Source organism: Strongylocentrotus purpuratus, unplaced genomic scaffold, assembly GCF_000002235.5.
Source record: "Strongylocentrotus purpuratus isolate Spur 01 unplaced genomic scaffold, Spur_5.0 spur5_scaffold_10, whole genome shotgun sequence".
Classification (NCBI taxonomy): Eukaryota; Metazoa; Echinodermata; class Echinoidea; order Camarodonta; family Strongylocentrotidae; genus Strongylocentrotus; species Strongylocentrotus purpuratus.
The window spans coordinates 23,150,758-23,172,300 of NW_022145595.1; the positions used below are offsets into that span (position 1 = coordinate 23,150,758).

At 38.0% G+C, this 21,543-nt stretch overlaps 2 protein-coding genes across 2 annotated transcripts; one reads left to right on the forward strand and one right to left on the reverse strand.

Moving 5' to 3' along the window:
• Nucleotides 1-12,278: 12,278 nt before the first annotated feature.
• Nucleotides 12,279-14,848, forward strand: LOC115921746. The gene is made up of 3 exons (XM_030979813.1): nucleotides 12,279-12,900; nucleotides 13,668-13,901; nucleotides 14,384-14,848. Exons 1-3 carry the CDS (start codon nucleotides 12,593-12,595, stop codon nucleotides 14,547-14,549), a joined length of 708 nt encoding a protein of 235 aa, XP_030835673.1. The 5' UTR covers nucleotides 12,279-12,592; the 3' UTR covers nucleotides 14,550-14,848.
• A 1,062-nt stretch (nucleotides 14,849-15,910) lies between these two features.
• LOC105445396 lies at nucleotides 15,911-19,641 on the reverse strand. The gene is made up of 4 exons (XM_030979814.1): nucleotides 19,387-19,641; nucleotides 18,051-18,222; nucleotides 17,535-17,683; nucleotides 15,911-17,066 (listed from the first exon to the last, which is right to left on the reverse strand). The coding sequence occupies exons 1-4, from the start codon at nucleotides 19,394-19,396 to the stop codon at nucleotides 16,888-16,890; spliced, it is 510 nt and encodes a 169-aa protein (XP_030835674.1). The 5' UTR covers nucleotides 19,397-19,641; the 3' UTR covers nucleotides 15,911-16,887.
• Between the last annotated feature and the right edge of the window lie 1,902 nt (nucleotides 19,642-21,543).

Here is a 21,543-nt window from a genome sequence, read left to right on the forward strand (position 1 = left end):
ATAAACACATTTTCGGGGCAATGTTGCAAAGAAAACGGCTCTAACATAATAACGGGCACAATCGGGCAGCCAAATCTGGTATCAACTTAAAGCTTATTATCAGAGAAAATGTTGGTAATACCATTTAAGCGGAAATCCCTGAACATCCAAACATTTCCTATGGATTTATAGAAAATAAATCCCCAGGAATTAGTTTTGGCACACTTTGGTTCCTCCCTGGCCCACTGTGCGACGTGTCGGGTATCATGACCCCCTTCTCGGTCACCGTACGCGCATTCATTCGTACAAGTACGTACACACGGTTTAGAAATATTGCATTGTACTAAAAAAAAACGCTCAAAATTCGACCATATTATATGAGCTTTAATGTTGACTTTGGACTAGTTATTCTGCATCGAGAAGGTATTTGTGATCATTTATCTTTTAGTCATTTTAATCTTATTTAGGTCTAGATAATTATAGACCTCTAGTGCATCTTTCGGGGCATCTTTAGGATGTTCTGGATGTTTTGACATCATAATATTAATAGACTAGGTCAAGGCGCGCCTAATCGGTCTAGACTAGATATAGGCCTCGGGCAGAAATTGTAGAATTAGATCTAGATTCTACCCAAAACTAGTACTAGGTCTAGGTCTATAGAGTTCCGGCTTAATACACTCGTTGGCTCTTAATTAGACTAATCCATGATTGTCTTATAAATTGAGATTTAGCTCTTCATTAATTTACTCTAATTCTAATCCAACCTTAGGCCTACAGTTTAATTTTAACTCGCATTTGTTTACATCATTGGGACGCAATTCGAAAATGTGTATTGCACTCACAGTTTCAAAACTATGTGAGCATAACGTCAAACTAAAGGTATGGGGCTACTATATTTATTTTCCTCTGCAACAAAGTGATACGTGTTGATTTACTTTGGCAACTTTTTAGTTTCAAGGGTTGTCGTACTATACAAATCACACAATCTTATATAAAATATAAAATCTTAAGACTTTTTAAATATTAGGCATACAGATTCAATAAGCAAATGAAGTCTCCAAATTAATGTTCACACTTGCCGAAGGCATAAAATCGCAAGGCCCACTTTCATCCGCGAGCGATGTGTGTGTCTCTTAAAAGCCTAGAGGTCTAGATCTAGACCTAAAAAGATTAAAATGATTAAAAGAGAAATGAACACAAATACCTTATTGATGCAGAATAACAAGTCCAAAGTCAACATTGAAGCTCATAAGTATGGTCGAATTTTAAGCGTTTTTTTTTTTTAGGACAATGCAATACATTTTTGTAAACTGTGTGTACGTACCAGTGGCGTAGGTAGGTTCGTACACCTGGGGGGGGGGGGGGGGGGGGGGATGACTCAGGGGCGGATCTAGCTTTTTGCTAAGGGGGGGGGGGGGTTGACCAAAATAATGACGATGCGGAGCATCGTCCACGAGCCGCGAAGTGGCGAGCCGATTTTTTTTGGGGTGTTTATTTGAACCCCGTAAGTGATGTTTTCCTGGCATCTATTAACACAATGGAGACCATAAAAAGCAGTGCATGATAACGTCTTTTTAAATCAAGTAACAGTTAAATACACAGTTATATCCAGAGTTATCATGTGTTTGGTTAAGTTACCAGATGAGTTGAATATCTTCTCACAATATTTGCGCTTGAAAGGGTTTCTCTCCAGCGTGCGTTCTTTTTTATTTCTTTTTTCTTTTTTTTTAAAATATTTTTTTTCCTTTTTTGTTTTGTTTGTTTTTTGGGCCGCCCAAGGGGGGGGGGGGGTTTAAACCCCTAACCCCCCCCCCCCCCCCCCCCGTAGATCCGCGCCTGTTTAATCTTGTGGTTTGGAAACCACAAGATAACCACAAAATACTTGTAAGATTTTCTTTTTTTTACCGTCTGAATTGGCTTTCACCGTGTGAATGCTGCTAATAACAATAAACACTATTACAATAATGATGAGGATTATTATTATCATCATAATTATTATTATTATTAATATTATAATTGTTATCATTATTATTATTACTATTATTATCATCATTATGACTTATTAAGTAAGCAAATATCATTCCCCAAAACCTGGGGGGGATGATTGTACATGCCATCCCCCCCACCTTGTGAGGTGGGGGGGGGGGGATGCATCCCCCTCATCCCCCCCCCCCCGTTGTCTACGCCCCTGGTACGTACGAATGAATGACATGCGCGCACGATCGAATGCATGATATGCGCGCACGGTACGGTGACCGAGAAGGGGGTCACGTTACCCGACTCGGTTCGAAAAAGAATTGCATTTGTCCTAAAAATAAAACAAATGAGCTTCAGCAATGTTGACTTTGGACTAGTTATTCTGCATCAAGAAGGTATTTTTTATCTTTTTTAGTTTATCTTTCAGTCATCTTAATCTTATTTAGAGCATTTTTATTACGGGTCTGGAAGTTTTGACTAATCTGGACATGCATAAATTGTAGAATTAGTTCTACCGATTTTTTTATTGATTATTTATTTGTTCGTAAAGATCAATTCCACCTCGATTCAGACTTTTTCAGCAGTTTTACAATAAATCAAAGGCCGTAAAACAAAACAAAAAAATCACGCCATAACGTTCAACGGTTGCTTCGAAAGAGATTTGTTTGTGTCGAATATTTTGAATTGAAATTTTTAAATTTGCAGCACGAAATCCAGCTATAAAAAAGCCTATATCCGCTACCCTGGAAGATGGGTGAGGTGTAATGAGCATGTGCCGTAGAAGCAGACTACATCTCTATGGTAGTTAAACCTTGGCTTAACTTTAAACCCTGGGTTTTAGACTTAAAGCTGGGTTTAACTAAACCTTGATTTCAGAACCTGAAATGATACTTAGACCTGAAGTCTGGCTTAGTTAAACCTGACTTCAGAATACGGGCCACCCTGGCCCGTATTTTGAAGTCAGGTTTAACTTTAAACCTAGGTTTAAGTCTAGTCTAAGCCTCGCCTAACTCTCAGATTTAAACCTAGGTTTAAGCCTGGTCTAACTCTGTGGAAATTGTACACATATTTAAACCTGGGGTACACCTAGTTTAAGTCTGGCTTAGGTCAGGTCTAACTATTCGTTGGATATTCAGAGGAGAAGAAGACACCATTAAAAGGCATTGCGACGAATTATTGCAAATAATGAGACCGGAGAGACCTCTTGTGGAAATAAAAGAACCTTTCACAATCATGGCGACGATGATTTTTTTGCATCGCTGTCGTTTTTTAAATACCAATCAAACAGCGATTTGCACTGACTCTAACACTAGAGAGACACACACATCGCTTGCGGATGAAAGTGGGCCTTGCGATTGTATGCCTTCGACAAGTTTGAACATTAATTTGGATACTTCATTTGCTTATTGAATCTTTATGCCTAATATTTTCTAAGTCTTAAGAAATAAGATTTTATATTTTATATATTATAAGATTGTGTGATTTGTATAGTACGACAATCCTTGAAACTAAAAAGTTGCCAAAGTAAATCAACACGAATCACTTTGTTGCAGAGGAAAACAAATATAGCCCTATACCTTTAGTTTGACGTTATACTCACTAGTTTTGAATCTGTGAGTGCAATACACATGTTCGAATTGCGTCCCAACGATGTAAACAAATGCGAGTTAAAATAAAACTGCAGGCCTAAGGTTGGATTAGAATTAAGAGTAAATTAATAAAGAGCTAAATCTATATTTATAAGACGATCATGGTTAAGTATAATTAAGAGCCAACGAGTGTATTGCGCCGGAACTCTAGACCTAGTCTAGTAGAGTTTAAGGTAGAATCTAATTCTACAATTTCTGCCCTAGATCTGCCCACAATTGCTTTACGTTGCGGCCTATGGAGGTTTCGTGCGTAAGCCTTTTTGTATAGAATACGCGGGAGACACAAATTTTGGGGTAATTTGGGAGGGCCCAAAAAGTATAAATAGGGGTCCCTTTCGCCAGTTTGGGCACTTGTTTTTGGAGACAGAACCAAGTTGGTCAGAACCTTCACCCTTCTCAGAGTGACAGTATACAGTACAGATTACAGCAGTTCCTACTTTCCCCATATAGACTTTAGACTTGAGCATATAGCTTTGTGAGTACTTCTTATCTTTAATAGATAATACTGAATTCAATTCAAGGGTTTACAGTGAGATGGTTATGATATGATATGGACAGCAAAACCAAAGTCTCCCTCTTATTCTTTTACAGACTTGAATTAAATATTACAGGTCTATGAAAGATTGTGGAATTATTTATGTATTGTGACGCGGGACGCAAAACACCTTCTCAACAAATGAGTCTCAATAGAAATTGCTGCCACCACATGGTGATATAGGGACATGACCCCTGGATCAACTGAGGTTTCTTCCAGTTGATCCCAATCTAAATGGAAAACTACGTCACTATATGAATTGTCTTTCCTTGTGACGTAACAATACGAGACTGCAAGAGAGTTAATTATGCATAGAAAATGGGGGGAAAGGATCGTCGCTGATTGGCTAATAGTAATGCGTGTCTAGTACCATTCAATCAGACACCATGCGCCCATGCTACAAATTAGGAGCCATTCGTCTTAGTGTGCTCAAGAAATCCCGACAGAATTCACCAAGATGTACCTTATGATGCATTCAGCTTCTTGTAGATTAAAAAGGAACAAGTCAAGAAATACTGGTAAATATTCTGTACTCTGATACTCTGTCTAATTGTTTATTCTGAACCATAACTTTTCAGAGTTTAACTCTAAATTCACATATAGATATAAAATGTAATTACTAAATCAATACATGGCGGTGAACTAGCAGGAAGAAAAGGGGGGGGGGTGGTGGTGGCAGGGGCGGATCCAGCCGGCGTCAAGGGGGGGGGGGCCCAATTTGTTAGAAAATATTGAGCGGCGCGTCAGCGCCGCGTTCCGCGCTTGCGCGGACAGGGGGATTTTGAGGGGGGATGTGTCCCCATGAAAAGCTGAAGAAAAATCGAATTTGTAAACTCAATTTGTGCGATTTGGTGTATACTTTTTGCCAGGATATCATTTAAAATCTGTGACTTTTTCAAGCATAAATTTATGATAGGAGGAAAAGACTGTAAACACAAGAAGTGGGACTATGTGTGCAGTCCGCATAGTACCCCGTTGTGACAAAAAGTCCTTAGGACACCGGTATCTCTAGGCAGGCGCGTACGCAGGGGGGGGGGGGGGGTTAACCCCCCCTTTAGTTTTTTTTATGTGTGTATTTTAGAACAACCCCCCCCTTCGGCAATTTTTTTTTTAAATGTCCTCTTACCACCCCCCCCCCGCTTATTCAGCGGCCTTTTTATTTCATTTCTAAACAAGATCTTCAATTGCAACAATGTTGACAACCACAATTGACACGGTACAGATTCCTAATACCTCGGGTAACACTTGATTGTCAAAATCAGTCAGTACAAGACTAGCGCAGCAGTTGTGATGGGCATGCAGCAATAACTTGATTCGGTCTGCAGCTTGAAACACCTCACATCAGGCCCCAGTGAACGTTTTACAAAGTAGGTGGGGGGGGGGGCTAAAGTATTTATGAACAGGTAGAGCGTAGCGTAAATTGACGTAGGGTCCAGGGGCGGCGCCCCTGGAAGCTCCAAGGTTTGAGCAGGCCAGGGCCAAAGGAGGTCATTCAAAGGGTGTGGGGGGGCATCAACAGTAAAGGGCAATTTCCGGGAGAAAGGGGCACCTACTAAGGGAAACCTCAAAGCGAAAATTTACAGTTTTTTAGACATTGGTATATACCCCTACATTGTGATTACAGTGATGATTTCAATGTCTGTTTTTCTCTCCACATGGTCCATGCTGTTCAAGCATCACACTTTTACTTTGTAGTTGGTTTGTGATGGTAAGAATAATTTTTGCGAGCGAGCGAAGCGAGCGAGCAAAAAATTTGGACTTTTGAGGTCGCAGTTAAAAAAATTACATCTTATAAAGAAGAAAAAAAAATCCTGATGGGGTTTTAAGCACAATCTTATCATGAAAGACTGAAAAGATCATAATTATATCAACTTTAAATACGAGCGAGCGTAGCGAGCCACACTTGGGTGAAATTAAAGAAAAGTTCCTCTTAATCCCTTTAAATTAGGAGCACTTTTTATGGGGAAAGGAAAATGGGGCACATATCCAAAGGGGAAATGACACTTATTTGAAATGAAAAAGAGCACATGTCAAAGTAAAAAGGGGAATTACCAGAGGTGAAAATAGGGCACTCCTCGCACTTAATAAGGGGCACTCACCAGAGATGAAAATAGGCACTTATGATAACGGCAATTTTCAGAAGAAAAATGGCACTAATCAGAGATAAGAAGGGGCACTTATTACAGAGTTAAAGGGGGCACCTCTCAGAATTTAATAAGGGCATGCACTCATCGGAGATGAAAAGGGGCACGTATAAGAAAGAACCAAATCTCACGCACACATTATGCAAAAGAGGTGAGTAATTACGTCCTGCAGGACACAATACAAATCCCAGGTTGGTTTCCGGAAGCTGGAGAAGAATCCTTTTCGCATCGTATACTGATTTTAATTTTTAATGATTTACGCATCTATCCAATCTGTCCATATAGTGTAACAGTAACAACCCATCTGTGACACTAATAAACGATGTGCATGAGACTAATTTTATTCGGTATAATTTACATATAATAAATATTATGGGCAGATTGAAAAAGAAAAAATTAGACTGACAGGTCGTCTTCTGTGCACCTGTTCACCTGAATGCAGTGTTTTTACCCAGATTCTGGCGATAAAAATGGGTAATTTTCTGAATAAATCGGGCCTTTACGACCACTTTTACGGAACTAATTTTATGAATCCGCGAACTGCCGAATTTGGAAGCTTTGCCGACATGCTTCACGATGCCTCCGTGTTTTTACTTTTCGCATTTGCTTTTTTGTCGTGCTTTTTTCCTTGATTACGCTTGCTAAGTCGCGCTTATATGTAGATAAAATATGTGGTCTCGCATTTTGCAGGAAAAAAAAGTTTTTTTTCCGGGGCCTTGCCCTTGGTTGGTTTCTTTCTATTTCTCTTTAAAATACTTTTTCAAATAAGAAGGGGGGGGGGGGGGCTCGAGCCCCGCCATACCGCGGACCCTGTACAGTGTGTAACAGCATGATGATTTGACAGATGGACCTGAAGTTAACCGAGTCCTGAAATACTTTTGAACGTTATAATTTGTACGCCCTAGTGTAGAGAGTTCATCGGCATTTTGTTTCTATCATAATATATAGGCCTAAAACACGAATTAGGGCTAGTTTTGACCTGAAAACAACCCAAAGCTCGGCGCATGTCCAGCTGAACCGCGGGAGCTTGGCCTATATACGAATAGGTGAGGGCCCTGGGTCCACTCCTAACTCGTGTTTTAGCCCTTCTTTCTTCCCTTTTCTTTTCCTTTCCTTTTCTTTCCTTTCCTTTTTTTCTGGGGTGGAGGGGGGGGGGGGGCCGGGGAACTAGTGCCACCGCCTAAGACTAAACATGCATTGATTATGATATCTAGTAAGCATTTATGAATACATGTATTTTAATTCCAATTCTGTACACATTTATGACCGAAAGGTCTAGACTTAGAATATTTCCTAAACAGTTACCAAAAGATCCATACTTAGAATATTTTAAAAGTGCAAGTGACCGAAAGGTCTACACTTGTCATATTTTTAGAGTAACGAGTGACCAAGATTCACTCTTAGAGTATTTGTCTTAGTAGTAAATAACCAATGACCGAAAGGTTTTGACTTAGAATATTTTTGAAATAACAAGTTACCAAAAGTTTACACTTAGAATAATTAGGCAGTGCAGGTTACCGGAAGGTCTACACTTAGAGTTAGAATATTTGTATGTAGGTCTATATTCTACAAACATATTGAACAAGGTAAAAGTTTATGTTTAAAGGCAATTTTGAGACACACTTAACTCTTCCAGTTAGCTTAGTCAGAAGACTAAGATTTAAGATGTCAAAGTATTAACATATTAAAATATTAAAATTATTAAAGTGTGAAAAATCCATCAATTTCCAACCAGTAAAGGTCTGAATAAATAATGCCAGGGTCCCAGACCGTGCAGTACAAACGAGGACATATGTTCCTCCCACACATGTTGTTCAGTTCTATAATAAATAATTATATACAAGGATGCAATGAATGAGTTGTCTTTTCTGTCTAAGTCCTATCAGAGCCAAAACAGTGACACTTAGAATATTTCAGAAGTTTAAGTAGACTCTAGAGACCGAAAGGTCGACACTTAGAATAATTTGGACATTTCAACATATTTCAATAAGCACACAAATAATTCCAGAATTCAGTCTGAAAATATCACATCATACACCTTATACATCAATATTATTATCTCCATTAGATATGAAAGTACTGAAGAACTATATCAGTAATTATATTACCAACGATCCAAATCTAAAATCGGAACTTGTATATCGAATTCAATTTCCTCCTAAAATCCCACATTTAGATAATAAATTCATTGAATCAGTAAAAACTGCATTCCATTTTAATATTCAATCTTCCCTTTAATTATTCCTATTTAATTTGAATAAAATTGGTACTTACAATGCTTCTTTGGGTGAAAGCTGAGAAGAGAATAAGAATGAATTGAGAACGTCCGAATGGTCTTGCAAAATGGCGATCTGAGAACTTGTGCCAAATTTGTGTCTCCCGCCCCGTATTTATACCCCTCCAATCCGGCAACGTGATTGGTCAAAAGTTCACACATATTTACGCGCCACTTTTAACCAGGCCGACCGGCCAGGCCAGATAACCAAAGATCCTCTGAATAAAATAGCACCCTCTACGTCACATTCAATGCAACTCAAAATCTCTCGCGGGAAGTTTAAAAGGTAAATTCCTGAACGCGCATAGAGTAAAGTACCCGGTAATCGGTCAGCTCCGGTTTTCGGCCAATTGGTTGGATACATGGTAAAATCACTTTAAAATACATCGCATAATAGCATAACACATATCCCACACATACCATACCATGCCAGTGTCACTGAAGAACCACATTTGCAATGAAAAATATATCCTAAAATATCACATTTTAGCGATGTAATCGGCGGTCCCGCTACCCAAATCTGAAAAATCGAGTTTCTTACGCGTGTATGTAAGAAATATGGGTACCATAAAATGAGCTTTATTTCAAGTATTTTTCAGATATAGAGCCCGATTTTGTGCTGGTCGCAAGCTCAAAAGTATCTCATCGCATGTATTAAATCAATGCAGCCGCACACCGCGACGCACACACGATATGTCCGTCTAATTCAGATTCCAACTTCCGATCACCGCTGTGCCTGTATTCGGTCAGGCGAGCACCCGGGAGCTCCGGCGTGGGATACCTGCTCCGCCCGCTTGTGCTATACATCAGCGCGGAAACGCACGGCGCGCGCGAGCGCTTCCTATTGACTTTGTACATGCGGCCGTAAACTGAAACGCTCGGCCGATAACCGGCTCCAAAACAGTGAAAATTGAAATGAATATTGTCATGGCAATTCGTGATTTTTTTTGGGGGATTCTTTTTTTGTTTAAACAATAATAATATTTGCTTCATGATTTGAACAAGAAATGATAATAAATAGGAAGTAAAGAGTCCAATAAATAGGATTTTGTCTTAAGTGGCCGAAAACCGGGTACTTTACTCTACATGTACATTATCTCACAGGAATAATACAAAATAGTTACCAAGGAAATCTAATAATATGAGAAATACCAATGGTGAGTACCTGCTTCCATAACATTATATACATGTATGTGTAATTCTTGAGCATTAAAGTTTAAAAAAAGAGACATGATGTGTCTCACTTTATAAAGAGAGGAATTCCAGTCCCACACATTGTACTTGGTGTGGTAAAAAAAAATTATCTATCGAAAGTTTATTTATCCATCCCATAGAGATATCTCTATGATCCATCCAAATCCATATGAAAGCTAAACATGCATATTTTATTTACCCATCAATTGTTTAATTAAAAGAAAAAGGAGAGGGGTGGGGTCCAAAAACGCCACACTATTTTCGAGATATTTATTGACATTTTAATATGGTCATTTCATGCTCAGGAATGGCATGAATGTGAAATGATTGGAATTAAAGAAGATTGATTATTGTTTTGATAGTGAACATGTTTACCAATTTAAAAGATGTCTTTCTGGAATTTAATAGATGGAATAGTCTATTGTTTATTTATCTAGAATTTAGGAATTAACAGCATTGGTATTTATTTCTTCCTTACATTTTCTTTCATACATGTAGTAAACAAGTAATCACCATGAAAGCTAGGGCGCTAAGATCAGGGGTTACGTAGTCAAGCATACACCCATAAATTGTGTACATTATATTCATTACTTGTATATTTATATTTATATTTAGGCTAATGAATTGTACTTAGGAAGTGCATTGACTAATTATATATGTAGATTTGAGATTAGTGCAGCCACGATATGCATAATTAATTTGATGGCAATTGTTTGTAAATAACCTTAATTTAAATCAGTATTACATTGTACATGCTTACCTTTCAAGACATAGGTACCTGTAGATATACAATTCTAATACAGACATATCTTAATGTACTTAAGTAGGTGTAGACTAAAGTAGAACTAGTAGTAGTAGCCATAATTTAATGAACTAAGTAACTATGTCAGTAAACAGGCATAAAGGAAGTTATTAATGTGTCCCAAGTTACGACATCGGATTGTTGGTTTGGAAGTTGTTCTTATTTAATGTCCACTAAGACAGTTAGGGACGTGCTAGGATTTTGTATACAATCCTAATGCTTAGTTGGGTACCGTGAGAGAATATTCTTGAACCCGTAGTAGTATAGACCTCTAGTGCATCTTTAGGATGTTCTGGATGTTTTGACATCATAATAATTATAGATGTCTAGATCTAGACTAGGCAGTAGGCGCGCCTAATCATACTCATCATAGGCAGGCCTAGATCTAGGTCTAGAAATTGTAGAATTAGATCTAGATGCTACCCAAAACTCTAGTACTAGGTCTAGAGTTCCGGCTTAATACGCTCGTTGGCTGTTAATTAGACTAATCCATGATTGTCTTATAAATATAGATTAAGCTCTAGAGGTCTAGGATTTACTCTAAACTCTAATCCAACCTTGCAATTTTATTTTAACTCGCATTTGTTTACATCATTGGGACGCAATTCGAAAATGTGTATTGCACTCACAGTTTCAAAACTACGTGAGCATTACGTCAAACTAAAGGTAGGCCTATGGGGCTACTATAGTCTAGACTTCTAGATCTATTTGTTTTCATCTGCATAAAGTGATACGTGTTGATTTACTTTGGCATTTTTTTAGTTTCAAGGATTGTCGTACTATATAAATCACAAAATACGGGCCAGTACATGTATCATTAGACTATATGGCCCGTATTTTGAAGTCAGGTTTTAACTTTAAACCAAGGTTTAAGTCTAGTCTAACTCTGTGGAAATTGAACACATATTTAAACCTGGGGTAGACTCTACACCTAGTTCAAGTCTGTCTTAAGTCAGGTCTAGATCTAACTATTTGTTGGATATTCAGAGATGAAGAAGACACCATTAAAAGGCATTACGACGGATTATTGCAAATAATGTGACCGGAGAGACCTCTTGTGGAAGAAAAGAAACCTTTCAAAATCATGGCGACGATGATTTTTTTTTTGCATCGCTGTCGTTTTTAAATAGGCAAACAAACAGCGATTTGCACTTGCTAGCTCGCTGACTCCAACACACCCATCGCGTGCGGATGATGAAAGTTGGCCTTGCGATTTTATGCATTCGACAAGTTTGAACATTAATTTGGATACTTCATTCGCTTATTGAATCTTTATGCCTAATATTTTCTAAGTCTTAAGATTTTATATTTTATATAAGATTGTGTGATTTATATAGTACGACAATCCTTGAAACTTAAAAATTGCCAAAGTAAATCAACACGTAGACCTATCACTTTGTTGCAGATGAAAACAAATATAGTAGCCCCATACCTTTAGTTTGACGTAATGCTCACGTAGTTTTGAAACTGTGATTGAGAGCAATACACATTTTCGAATGCGTCCGTAAACTTCTACTTCTATGGTGATACTCATCAACGCCTGTTCAGCATCATGAGGATAAAGCATAGACCCTAGAGTTGTATAATTATACAGCTCTATGCGGTACAGTTCCTGAAAAGGGAACTAAATTGTTTCAAGAGCCACCTTGAACTGCTCCAAAGAGGGCAGTTCAACGATGATTTGAGGTAGCTCGTCCCAGTCCTTAAAGACCTTGACCGGAGCGTACACAACCATACATCCACAGACGGCTAATGAAACACAAAATACAAATACAAGAAAGAAAAAATTAAATACCCTTTCATTACTGAGAAAAATGAAAATTACAGTACAACTGCCGCCCCCTCCCAAATTCGCCTCGGTCAAGAGCCCCCGCGCCGCACGGACTTGGGTGACGTCATTTCGTGTAGACTCGAATTGTTTGCTATAATTCTTCGCCGCGCGATGTTCGAGATCTACATTGATTTTGCGTACCGTGAATCCTTTCTGCTTTTTATCGATTGAAGTTTGAGAAGTTTTGAGAAGTCTTTCTAAAGAAAATGGCTACCCCAGTCGTCAGGCCAGATGCACAAGATGATTTAGTTATGGAATTTGAGTGTGAGGAGGATGGCAGTTGCGGGGAAAGCGGTGAAAATGACAGTGTCAGTGGTACTGGTAGTAGTGACAGTCCGGACAGTGGCAGCAGCAGTGATACCGACAGCGATGCAAGTGATGCAGACGCCGGAGAACACGGGCGTATCGTCGAGTGGGAGTATGAGCCTTTACCTCGTGGTGAACCTGGGCAAAATGTTGGCGATGCTGGAAGGGCCAACAACGCAAATCGGCTTTATGAAAATGTCGAGGATTGGTAATTAAGACTTATAAGCTTATTGAATTTGTTGTGCATTCTAAATATTTATTCCCCCCAAAAATTGAAATCAAATACCGTAGATCTCTAGACTCGGTCATAAAAATGGCATGTCTAATTCTAAAGTTAACTTGTTAGAATGATTCTCTAGATCTATGTCTGCGCACCTAAAATTCGACCTCGATTTCATTACACAGTAAGATATTATTTTTAGAATCATCATTGTTATTCCGTTCTTCATATTCTAATGATTTTTACTGAAACAAAAAAACTCGACAAATTATTCACAATAACAATTTTTTTAAACGAATTTCAGACGGGCTCGTCATTTTGTGTAGCAAAACTGAAAAGTGCCCATGTCTGCGCACTCACTATTTTGCACGCAATTCAATCAAGCACAGTGAAGTTTCATACCAGGGACAACCCCCTGTTCAGACTTTTCTTTTTTGACAATGATTGAAATTTTCAGGGTGGCAAATGAAACTTGCTAAAACTCATTTTTAATCTTCCCAATTATTTTCACAAATTTTGGTATCTAAATGAATTGTTGAGGTTAAGATTGAAAATTGGTGTCAGTTTGATGTTTTGTTTTATAAATATCGCGCATTTACGTGGGTGCGCAGACATAGGCCCTGCCTTGGGCACTCTTACCATACTACGACTACGAGAACGATGTCATTTTTATATTTATCAGGAAGCTGTAATAAAATATTTATAAAATTATAGTAGGTGTATTGATTTTTGTTTGAATCTTTCTGTATTTCAAGGTGTACATGTGGAAGATGTCATGTGCCTCCATCTTTCAATGAAGGTGATTGTGTCTGTTGTCAGGAAATTGCAGAGGTCAAGGCAGAGGCTGATCGACAGGGTTTAAGTTGTCTGGTGGATTCTGAGGAGTTTGAGCCGGCAATCCTAAATGCGACAACATTGTACATCGGATGGATGGAGTACACAGATAGGTGGCGCCGAGCAGCCAAAGCATTTGGGGACAGGAACAATGAGTAAGTTATGTTTCTCCTTTTCATCATTTTGGCAAGGGCAAAAAAATAAATGGATTGATTTTGAAAGTTTATCGGGTGAAACTTTTCAAAACGAATTGAGTCACCGCAAGATGAATTACTAGTTTTGACCAAAATTCTTGCCTGGTGACCACTGGTGTACTAGCTGCCTTATCTGCAGGTGCTTCGGGGCACTTTTTCAGGAAATGTATACAAATAGGCAAGAATGACCACCGATTTGTGAGTTTTAGCATGTTACCCCCCCCCCCCCCCCAATAATCTGTAGTTATGAAACACAAACTTTATATGCGATTTTGAATGTTGCCCCCCACCGCCTGACAAACAATGACTAACCTTTGGTCATTTTAGTTTTTTTTAATCATTTTTATTTTCCTGAATTAATTAATAAAGAATTAATATTTTGACATCAAATCATCTATCCTAAGAAAAATAATGAAATTTTTTTATTGCTTTTTATTTTACAGAAAATACAGGTATGTGGCCTACAGGAAAGTCGTGAGATGGTGTTGGGGCTGGCTCGGGAAGGACATCAGGGTGCAACTGCCAGCATGTGTCCATGCCTCAATAATGGAAGCGTATCCTGATGGACGTGGTCAGTACAAAGGGACCATCCTGCGTCGGTTGAGATGAGGATGTAACATCAACTATTGTCTTGCGAACTTTGAATGACTGTCATCTTCTATGTGATTGTCAGCCATCTTCTGTACGTTATTTGTGATCATCGGCTTTCATCTTCATATTCATCACAAATACTATTGTTTGAACTTCTCATGATGGTATGGTTGCTATGAACTTTGATCTCGACATTTGATTCTAATTTCCAAGAGCTGATATTCGAACTTTTGCAAAACTGTGATCAAGCAACGATTTCTTATGAGGAAGAATGTTGAAATCTATATAAACAAGCAACAAAAAAAACAAAAAAAAAAACAACAACATGCCTTGTTCCTTCTCTTTTGTTATACACCCTGCAATGTAATTTGTTTTAATAATTTGAGCATTTCATATACAGTCAACCTGCCGAGTCAGAAAAGGGGAGAGAAAGAGAAAATGAAATTGAAAGAGAAAACGAAATTGAGAGAAAGAGAAATAACAGCATGGACACAACAAAGATAGACAGAGGAATAATGAGAAGGGAATTGCGGTTGACGAAATTTCAAATGTGTGATAAATGGTAAGCATCGTAATAAATCCAGGAAATCCTTTATTTTGCATCAAATCTATCCTCCCAAAAAGGATAAACCTTAACCCTATCTCCCACTCTGTCCCTCTTCCTCTCTCTTTCTCCTCTTCCACCCTCCACATTCCCATCTCTCTATCCCACTTCCTCTCTCTGTTTCCTCTTCCATATTTCCATCTCTCACTCTGTCCCTCCTCTCTTTCTCCTCCTCCACATTCCTATCTCTCACTCTGTCCCTCCTTCTCCTCTTCCACCCTTCACATTCCTATCTCTCACTCTGTCCCTCCGTCTCCTCTTCCACCCTCCACATTCCCATCTCTCACTCTGTCCCTCCTTCTCTTCCTCCACATTCCCATCTCTCACTCTCTCCCTCTGCCTCTCTTTTCCTCCTCCACCCTCCACATTCCCATCTCTCACTCTTTCACAATCTCTCTTTCTCCTCTTCCACCCTCCACATTCCCATCTCTCACTCTGTCCCTCCTTCTCTTCCTCCACATTCCCATCTCTCACTCTCTCCCTCTGCCTCTCTTTTCCTCCTCCACCCTCCACATTCCCATCTCTCACTCTTTCACAATCTCTCTTTCTCCTCTTCCATCCATCACATTCCCATCTCTCACTCTTTCACAATCTCTCTTTCTCCTCTTCCATCCATCACATTCACATCTCTCACTCTATCCCTATTGGTATCTATCTTTATCCCTCTTCTTCCTTCACATTCTCTATCTCACTCTCATTTTCACAGCAATTTCCATCTTTAAATTATGAAACTTCCTACAAGACACCTATAATAGAAATAAACAAACAAGATTTGTGTTCCTTTAGATGAATTTTTGTTTACCTTTGCTCAAAATATTCTCAGAACATCCCATTGACGGTTTTTCCCCCCAATCATTTTCTTCTCTGTTTGTGCAATATATTTCAAAATGATGCACCATTGGAACAAAAACTTTGATGCAACATGTACATTACATTCATCCTTATTTTATGTAAAGTTTACAGGATAGATGACTATTTTTATTATATCTGCAAGGATGATTATTTTTCAATCTTTTATAACCAGGTTTTAGGACAAACAGGAAACCGCTGTTAGGAAAAAAAGTATGGATGCGATGAAGTATCATAACAATGTTTCCTCTTCTGTGATAATATGGCATGATCTTTAAAACTACTAACTTTGAAAATGAATAACACAATTCACCTCGGCAGAAAAGGGAAAAAATCAAAAACAAAAAATAAAGTCATATCTGGTGCAATACATCAAATGGTTCTTGAATAAGAACAGTTTAGATGAAGGAAAAAAAAATGCATTTTTTTTATTTTTTATTTTTTGCAAATAAGAAGCAAAAAGCATTGGCCAAGATGAAGGACTGTGAGAAAAATCAGATTATATTTGGTGCCAAATTCATGATCAACAGTGATTTACTTAGTGTTTATGAAAATCTAGTGCATATGCTTCAGAAATTGTTTTTAATTGAACTAAAAATGTAAGTTTTACAAATTTAATAAGTATTTTACCTATTAAAACCAATGACTATTGATGTGTACCATGGACTTTGGCTTGTGTAAGTATGTACAAGCTTACAGACAAGTTTCTAGTGCTTTACACTCACATAGAATCGGAATCCACTACTCACTTGCATAGAGTACTTCCATGTTACTCTCCATAATTATACTGGCATAAACATAATTTAGGGTCTATGAAAAACATGTATTGTACTGAAATAAAACAATCAGTGGTTAATGTTCAGGTAGCTGACACATTCATCATAGTTTCTATCACCAAAAGAACTAGTTTCTATCGCCAAAGCGATGATGTTGTTCAAAAGCTTGCACGGCTTCTCCATTGTCGGGGTGATGATGAGAGGCACTCCGTGCTGGTTGAGGCTGTAGCTCCTCCATGTTGTCTCTGAGCTGCTCCCTGTTTTCCACCAGTTCTACGACAACTCTCATCAGGGCTTTCACATAACCTACAAGATAAAATCCAAAACTATACCTTGAAAATTCATCTATACGGTGTTAAAAAAATACATTTTGATAAGAGGAAAAAAGGAAAAGAGAAAAATAAGAACATAAGAAGAGAAAACTCTTTTTCTCACAAATATTGAATTACCTAATTTTACACACTATTTGTAGGTGGATGACCAATCAAATACCAATGGCATGCACATGTTCTTTGCTGAATAGGTAGTTCACTGACTTGGGGACTGACATATATGCCTGTTTCTGCTTGCTATTCAATATTACACATTTGCAGAAAGTAACCCAATACATGTTTATAATTATCAATTTAATCAACAGATTAAATTAAGGGCATATAGGCCACAAGAATCTACTAATTTGAATTCTATTGATCATGAAGTAATAAAAGATTTCTATATATAATTGAGCTCTTTTGTTGAATATTGATATCATTCACTAGACATGTGGCTACTTACCACATGTGCCAGCTGTCAGCACTCTCTCCACTGTGTGGCCTCCTTCCTTCGAGCGTGGATACTTCAACCTGTACACTGGGTTCCCTTCGGCATCAACAGCCTGGGCTCTATCACAATTTTCGTTCCAATGTAGGACAGCCAAATATAATCTGAAAAGAGTGAAGTTAAAAATAAAGGTCACATGAATAACATACTTGTGACAGTTGATTTTATCTTTTTGGTAATGTAATGTCTATCATCATAAACTCGTTACCTACTCTCCAATAAGTGAAGGCAAGAGTTAGTGTAAAAAGCATGTGTTACAAATAATAAATTAAAAAAAAAAAAAAAAAACCAACAAAATATGAAATAGAAAGAACCTGGCTAAAACAAAAAGAAAATAATAACTTTAAAACATAAAACCAATAAAATCAAATTCAAAAGAAGAAGAAGAAGAAACAACACTGCCCTCTGTGACGTTCTTGTTAAATTTATATTAGGGGAGCATAATGTTGATGAATTAATTGCCTAATTTACCTGCACTTCATCCCTTGATATGAGTATACAAGCAACTTGGGGCAAAAGTGAAGGAGGATGTTGTGGAATGATTCAACCTTGCTGGTTTGGGCATGTGGGGACATCATCCCAATGTCGTTCACCAGTCTGGTCCTCAGCCATTCCTCTCGAAGCTTGTCGTACACCTTTGTACCTGTAATAAGATTGGGAATATAATATATGCGGTAAAGGTGAAGGAGAGTTCATTTAAATAGTTAGCAATCATGATCTCGGCATTTCCAAGCATCTCATCCCTTCGCCAAAACTATTTTTTCATTCCACAATGAATATTAATCATTTAGAAAATTGCACAAAAAAAAATATGAATGTCATGATCAAAATTGAACTAAATTGAACTTCAATGTACATTATTAAAATAAATGTAAATATTTTGCTCGCATTTTGACAAACATCTTCAAAGTAAATGAGGGTGAAAAATGTACACCGTATGCATATAAATAAGGATTTTACCCACATCCAAACAAAAAGAACAACTTGAGGCTAGTTTCATAGAAAAAAAAAAAGCAAAGTTAATCTGTAGTCGGATAAAAAAAAAAAAGCAAAGTCAACAACAAATGACCGATGATTTTGTTTTAATAATCATCCCTGGCAACAACACTAGATCTAGACCATTTTGATTTGAATAAAAACAGTGTTTTCATCACGAGAAAGTATCAAGAAGAGGCACCCATGTGATTTCTGACATCAATTCAAAATAATTTAGTTCCTGGCTTCACTGTACTGCAGTGCACTGCCACTGGGCGGCACGAGTCCAAGGCCTAGATTCTACCAACTACCTAGTTTTCTTTTTCTTTTTTTTTAGGCCCAATTCTTCTTCAAAATCTCCATTTCATCTTCTTCTTATTTTTCATTGTTTACAGACTATATTCTAGACAATAAAACAATGTAGATCTAAATAATTCTTTGATTTAATGCTGGTAAACCATGCAAAAGGAAAGGCTATCTGTGCGATAAAAGCGAGCGAAACTTAGTTTTGTTCGAGAAATATTCCACGACCACCAGCATGACACGGCGCGGCAAGTCAGGCCGGGCCGGCCGCGGGCCGAGTGCTCTCGCGAGGCTCAGCGATAGATTGCTGAAAGTTGTGCAATCGCAGACCGAGGCAGGCAGCCAGCAGCGCGGGCAAATGATTCGTTTCAATCTAATTTAGTGGAAATTTGGGGTCGATATTCCATATTACGTAGCGTGAAATTAATACAGATATAAAATGTCAACATTCTAATCGTAAAATGTCCAAATACAGCTTCGACATTGATATTTACAATAACAAAAAAAGAGAGAAGAAAACTTCACATACCGACCACCATGCGAAGAACCAGCTGCTATATACCGAGTGGCCAAATAACCTACACGATATGACGTCATCAGAAACGGGTAGAAACGGCCACTGGCTAGCGCAGCCGAAACTAATCTCCGGGGTGCCCCTCTCAAATCCGTGAATCCTGGGGTTCGGATGCTAAATACTTCTTTCAGAGGCCGTGGAATCTCGAGAAGTTTGCATTTTCATATTCAGTAAATATTCACGAGTCCGTAGGTATATAATTTGTCTATATAATGCTCTGCTCCGGTCAAGGTCTTTAAGTGTCCTGGGGAAATAACTAAATTTGTAAGAGTCCATTGAAGAGCCTAGTCTCATATATCGTTGTTGTTGACTCCTCCTTGTAGTGCGCTGCCTCGGTTTGATGTACTCCGGTATTGGTATCGCAATTTTGTTATTTGCTATCTTGTAGAACATTGACAAACGTGCCCATTTTCTTCTTTCTTCAAGTGTTGGGAGATTAAGTTGTTCTCGCATGGATGTTACATGGATGTAAACAAAGGCGAGTTCAAATAAAATTGTAAGGTTGGATTAGAGTTCAGAGAAAATCCTAGTGTAGACTTCTAGGGTCTAGAGCTAAATCTATATTTATAAGACAATCATGGATTAGTCTAATTAACAGCCAACGAGCGTATTATTAATACGCTCGTTGGCTGTTAATTCTAGACCTAGTACTAGAGTTTTGGGTAGCATCTAACTTAGATCTAATTCTACAATTTCTGCCCTAGTCTAGTCTAGACCCTAGGCCTATATGATCAGTATGATTAGGCGCGCCTACTGCCTAGTCTAGATCTAGACATCTAGGCCTATTATGATGTCAAAACATCCAGAACATCCTAAAGTTGCACTAGACTAGAGGTCTAGATCTAGAGGTCTAGATCTAGACCTAAATAAGATTAAAATGACTAAAAGAGAAATGATCACAAATACCTTATTGATGCAGAATAACTAATCCAAAGTCAACATTGAAGCTCATAATTATGGTCGAATTTTAAGCGTTAAGCGTTTTTGTTTAGGACAATGCAATACATTTTCTAAACCGTGTGTACGTACGAATGAATGCGCGCACGATCGAATGCATGATATGCGCGCACGGTGCAGGTGACCGAGAAGGGGGTCGCGTTACCCGACACGTCGGTTCGAAAAAGGATTGCATTTGTCCTTAAAAAAAACGCCAATGTTGACTTTGGACTAGTTATTCTGCATCAAGAAGGTATTTTTTTTTATCATTTTTAGTTTTTCTTTTAGTCATCTAAATCTTATTTAGAGCATTTTATGACGGTTCTGGAAGTTTTTACTAATCTGGGCATGCAGAGATTTGTAGAATTAGTTCTACCGATTTTTTTATTATTATTTATTTATTCGTAAAGATCAATTCCACCTGGCTTGATTCAGACTTTTTCAGCAGTTTTACAATAGATCAAAGGCCGTAAAACAAAACAAAAAATCACGCCATAACGTTCAACAGTTGCTTCGAAAGAGATTTGTTTGTGTCGAATATTTTAAATTGAAATTATTAAATTTGCAGCACGAAATCCAGCTATAAAAATACCTTTATCAGCTACCCTGGAAGATGGGTGAGCTGTACTGAGCATGTGCAGTAGAAGCAGACTACATCTCCATGGTAGTTAAACCTTGGCTTAACTTTAAACCTGAGTGTGATTGACGATTGACGATTAATTCACTTAACCAAAAGACACCATTGACGAATGAATAACACAGCGACACCCTTTTGTGATACCAAGACTCCAAACTGGCAGGTGCAAGGTTCAACCTTTAATAAAAGATAAAAAACACAATCATAAGCATTACTAGAATAATGCATCCAATATGCTACTTAGCATAGCTGATATGACAATCAAATAATCTATCCAACATTTGTTTATCTTATCCAGTCAAATAATAAACAGGTTTGTAAATAACTGTAAATAAATTGAAAGATTAAACGAGAACTCGTTTGAGATTTAATCTCAATTATATAAGTAATATAAAATGAGGGTTTACGTTAAATGAGACCCCGTTAGTGCGCATGCGCTAATCAGCAATATTCGTAGATAGCCGAGGATGTGCCTACTGAACCAAGCAGAAAGATAACGAGAACTGTAATTAATAACAATACCCAGCACTAGGGAGGGT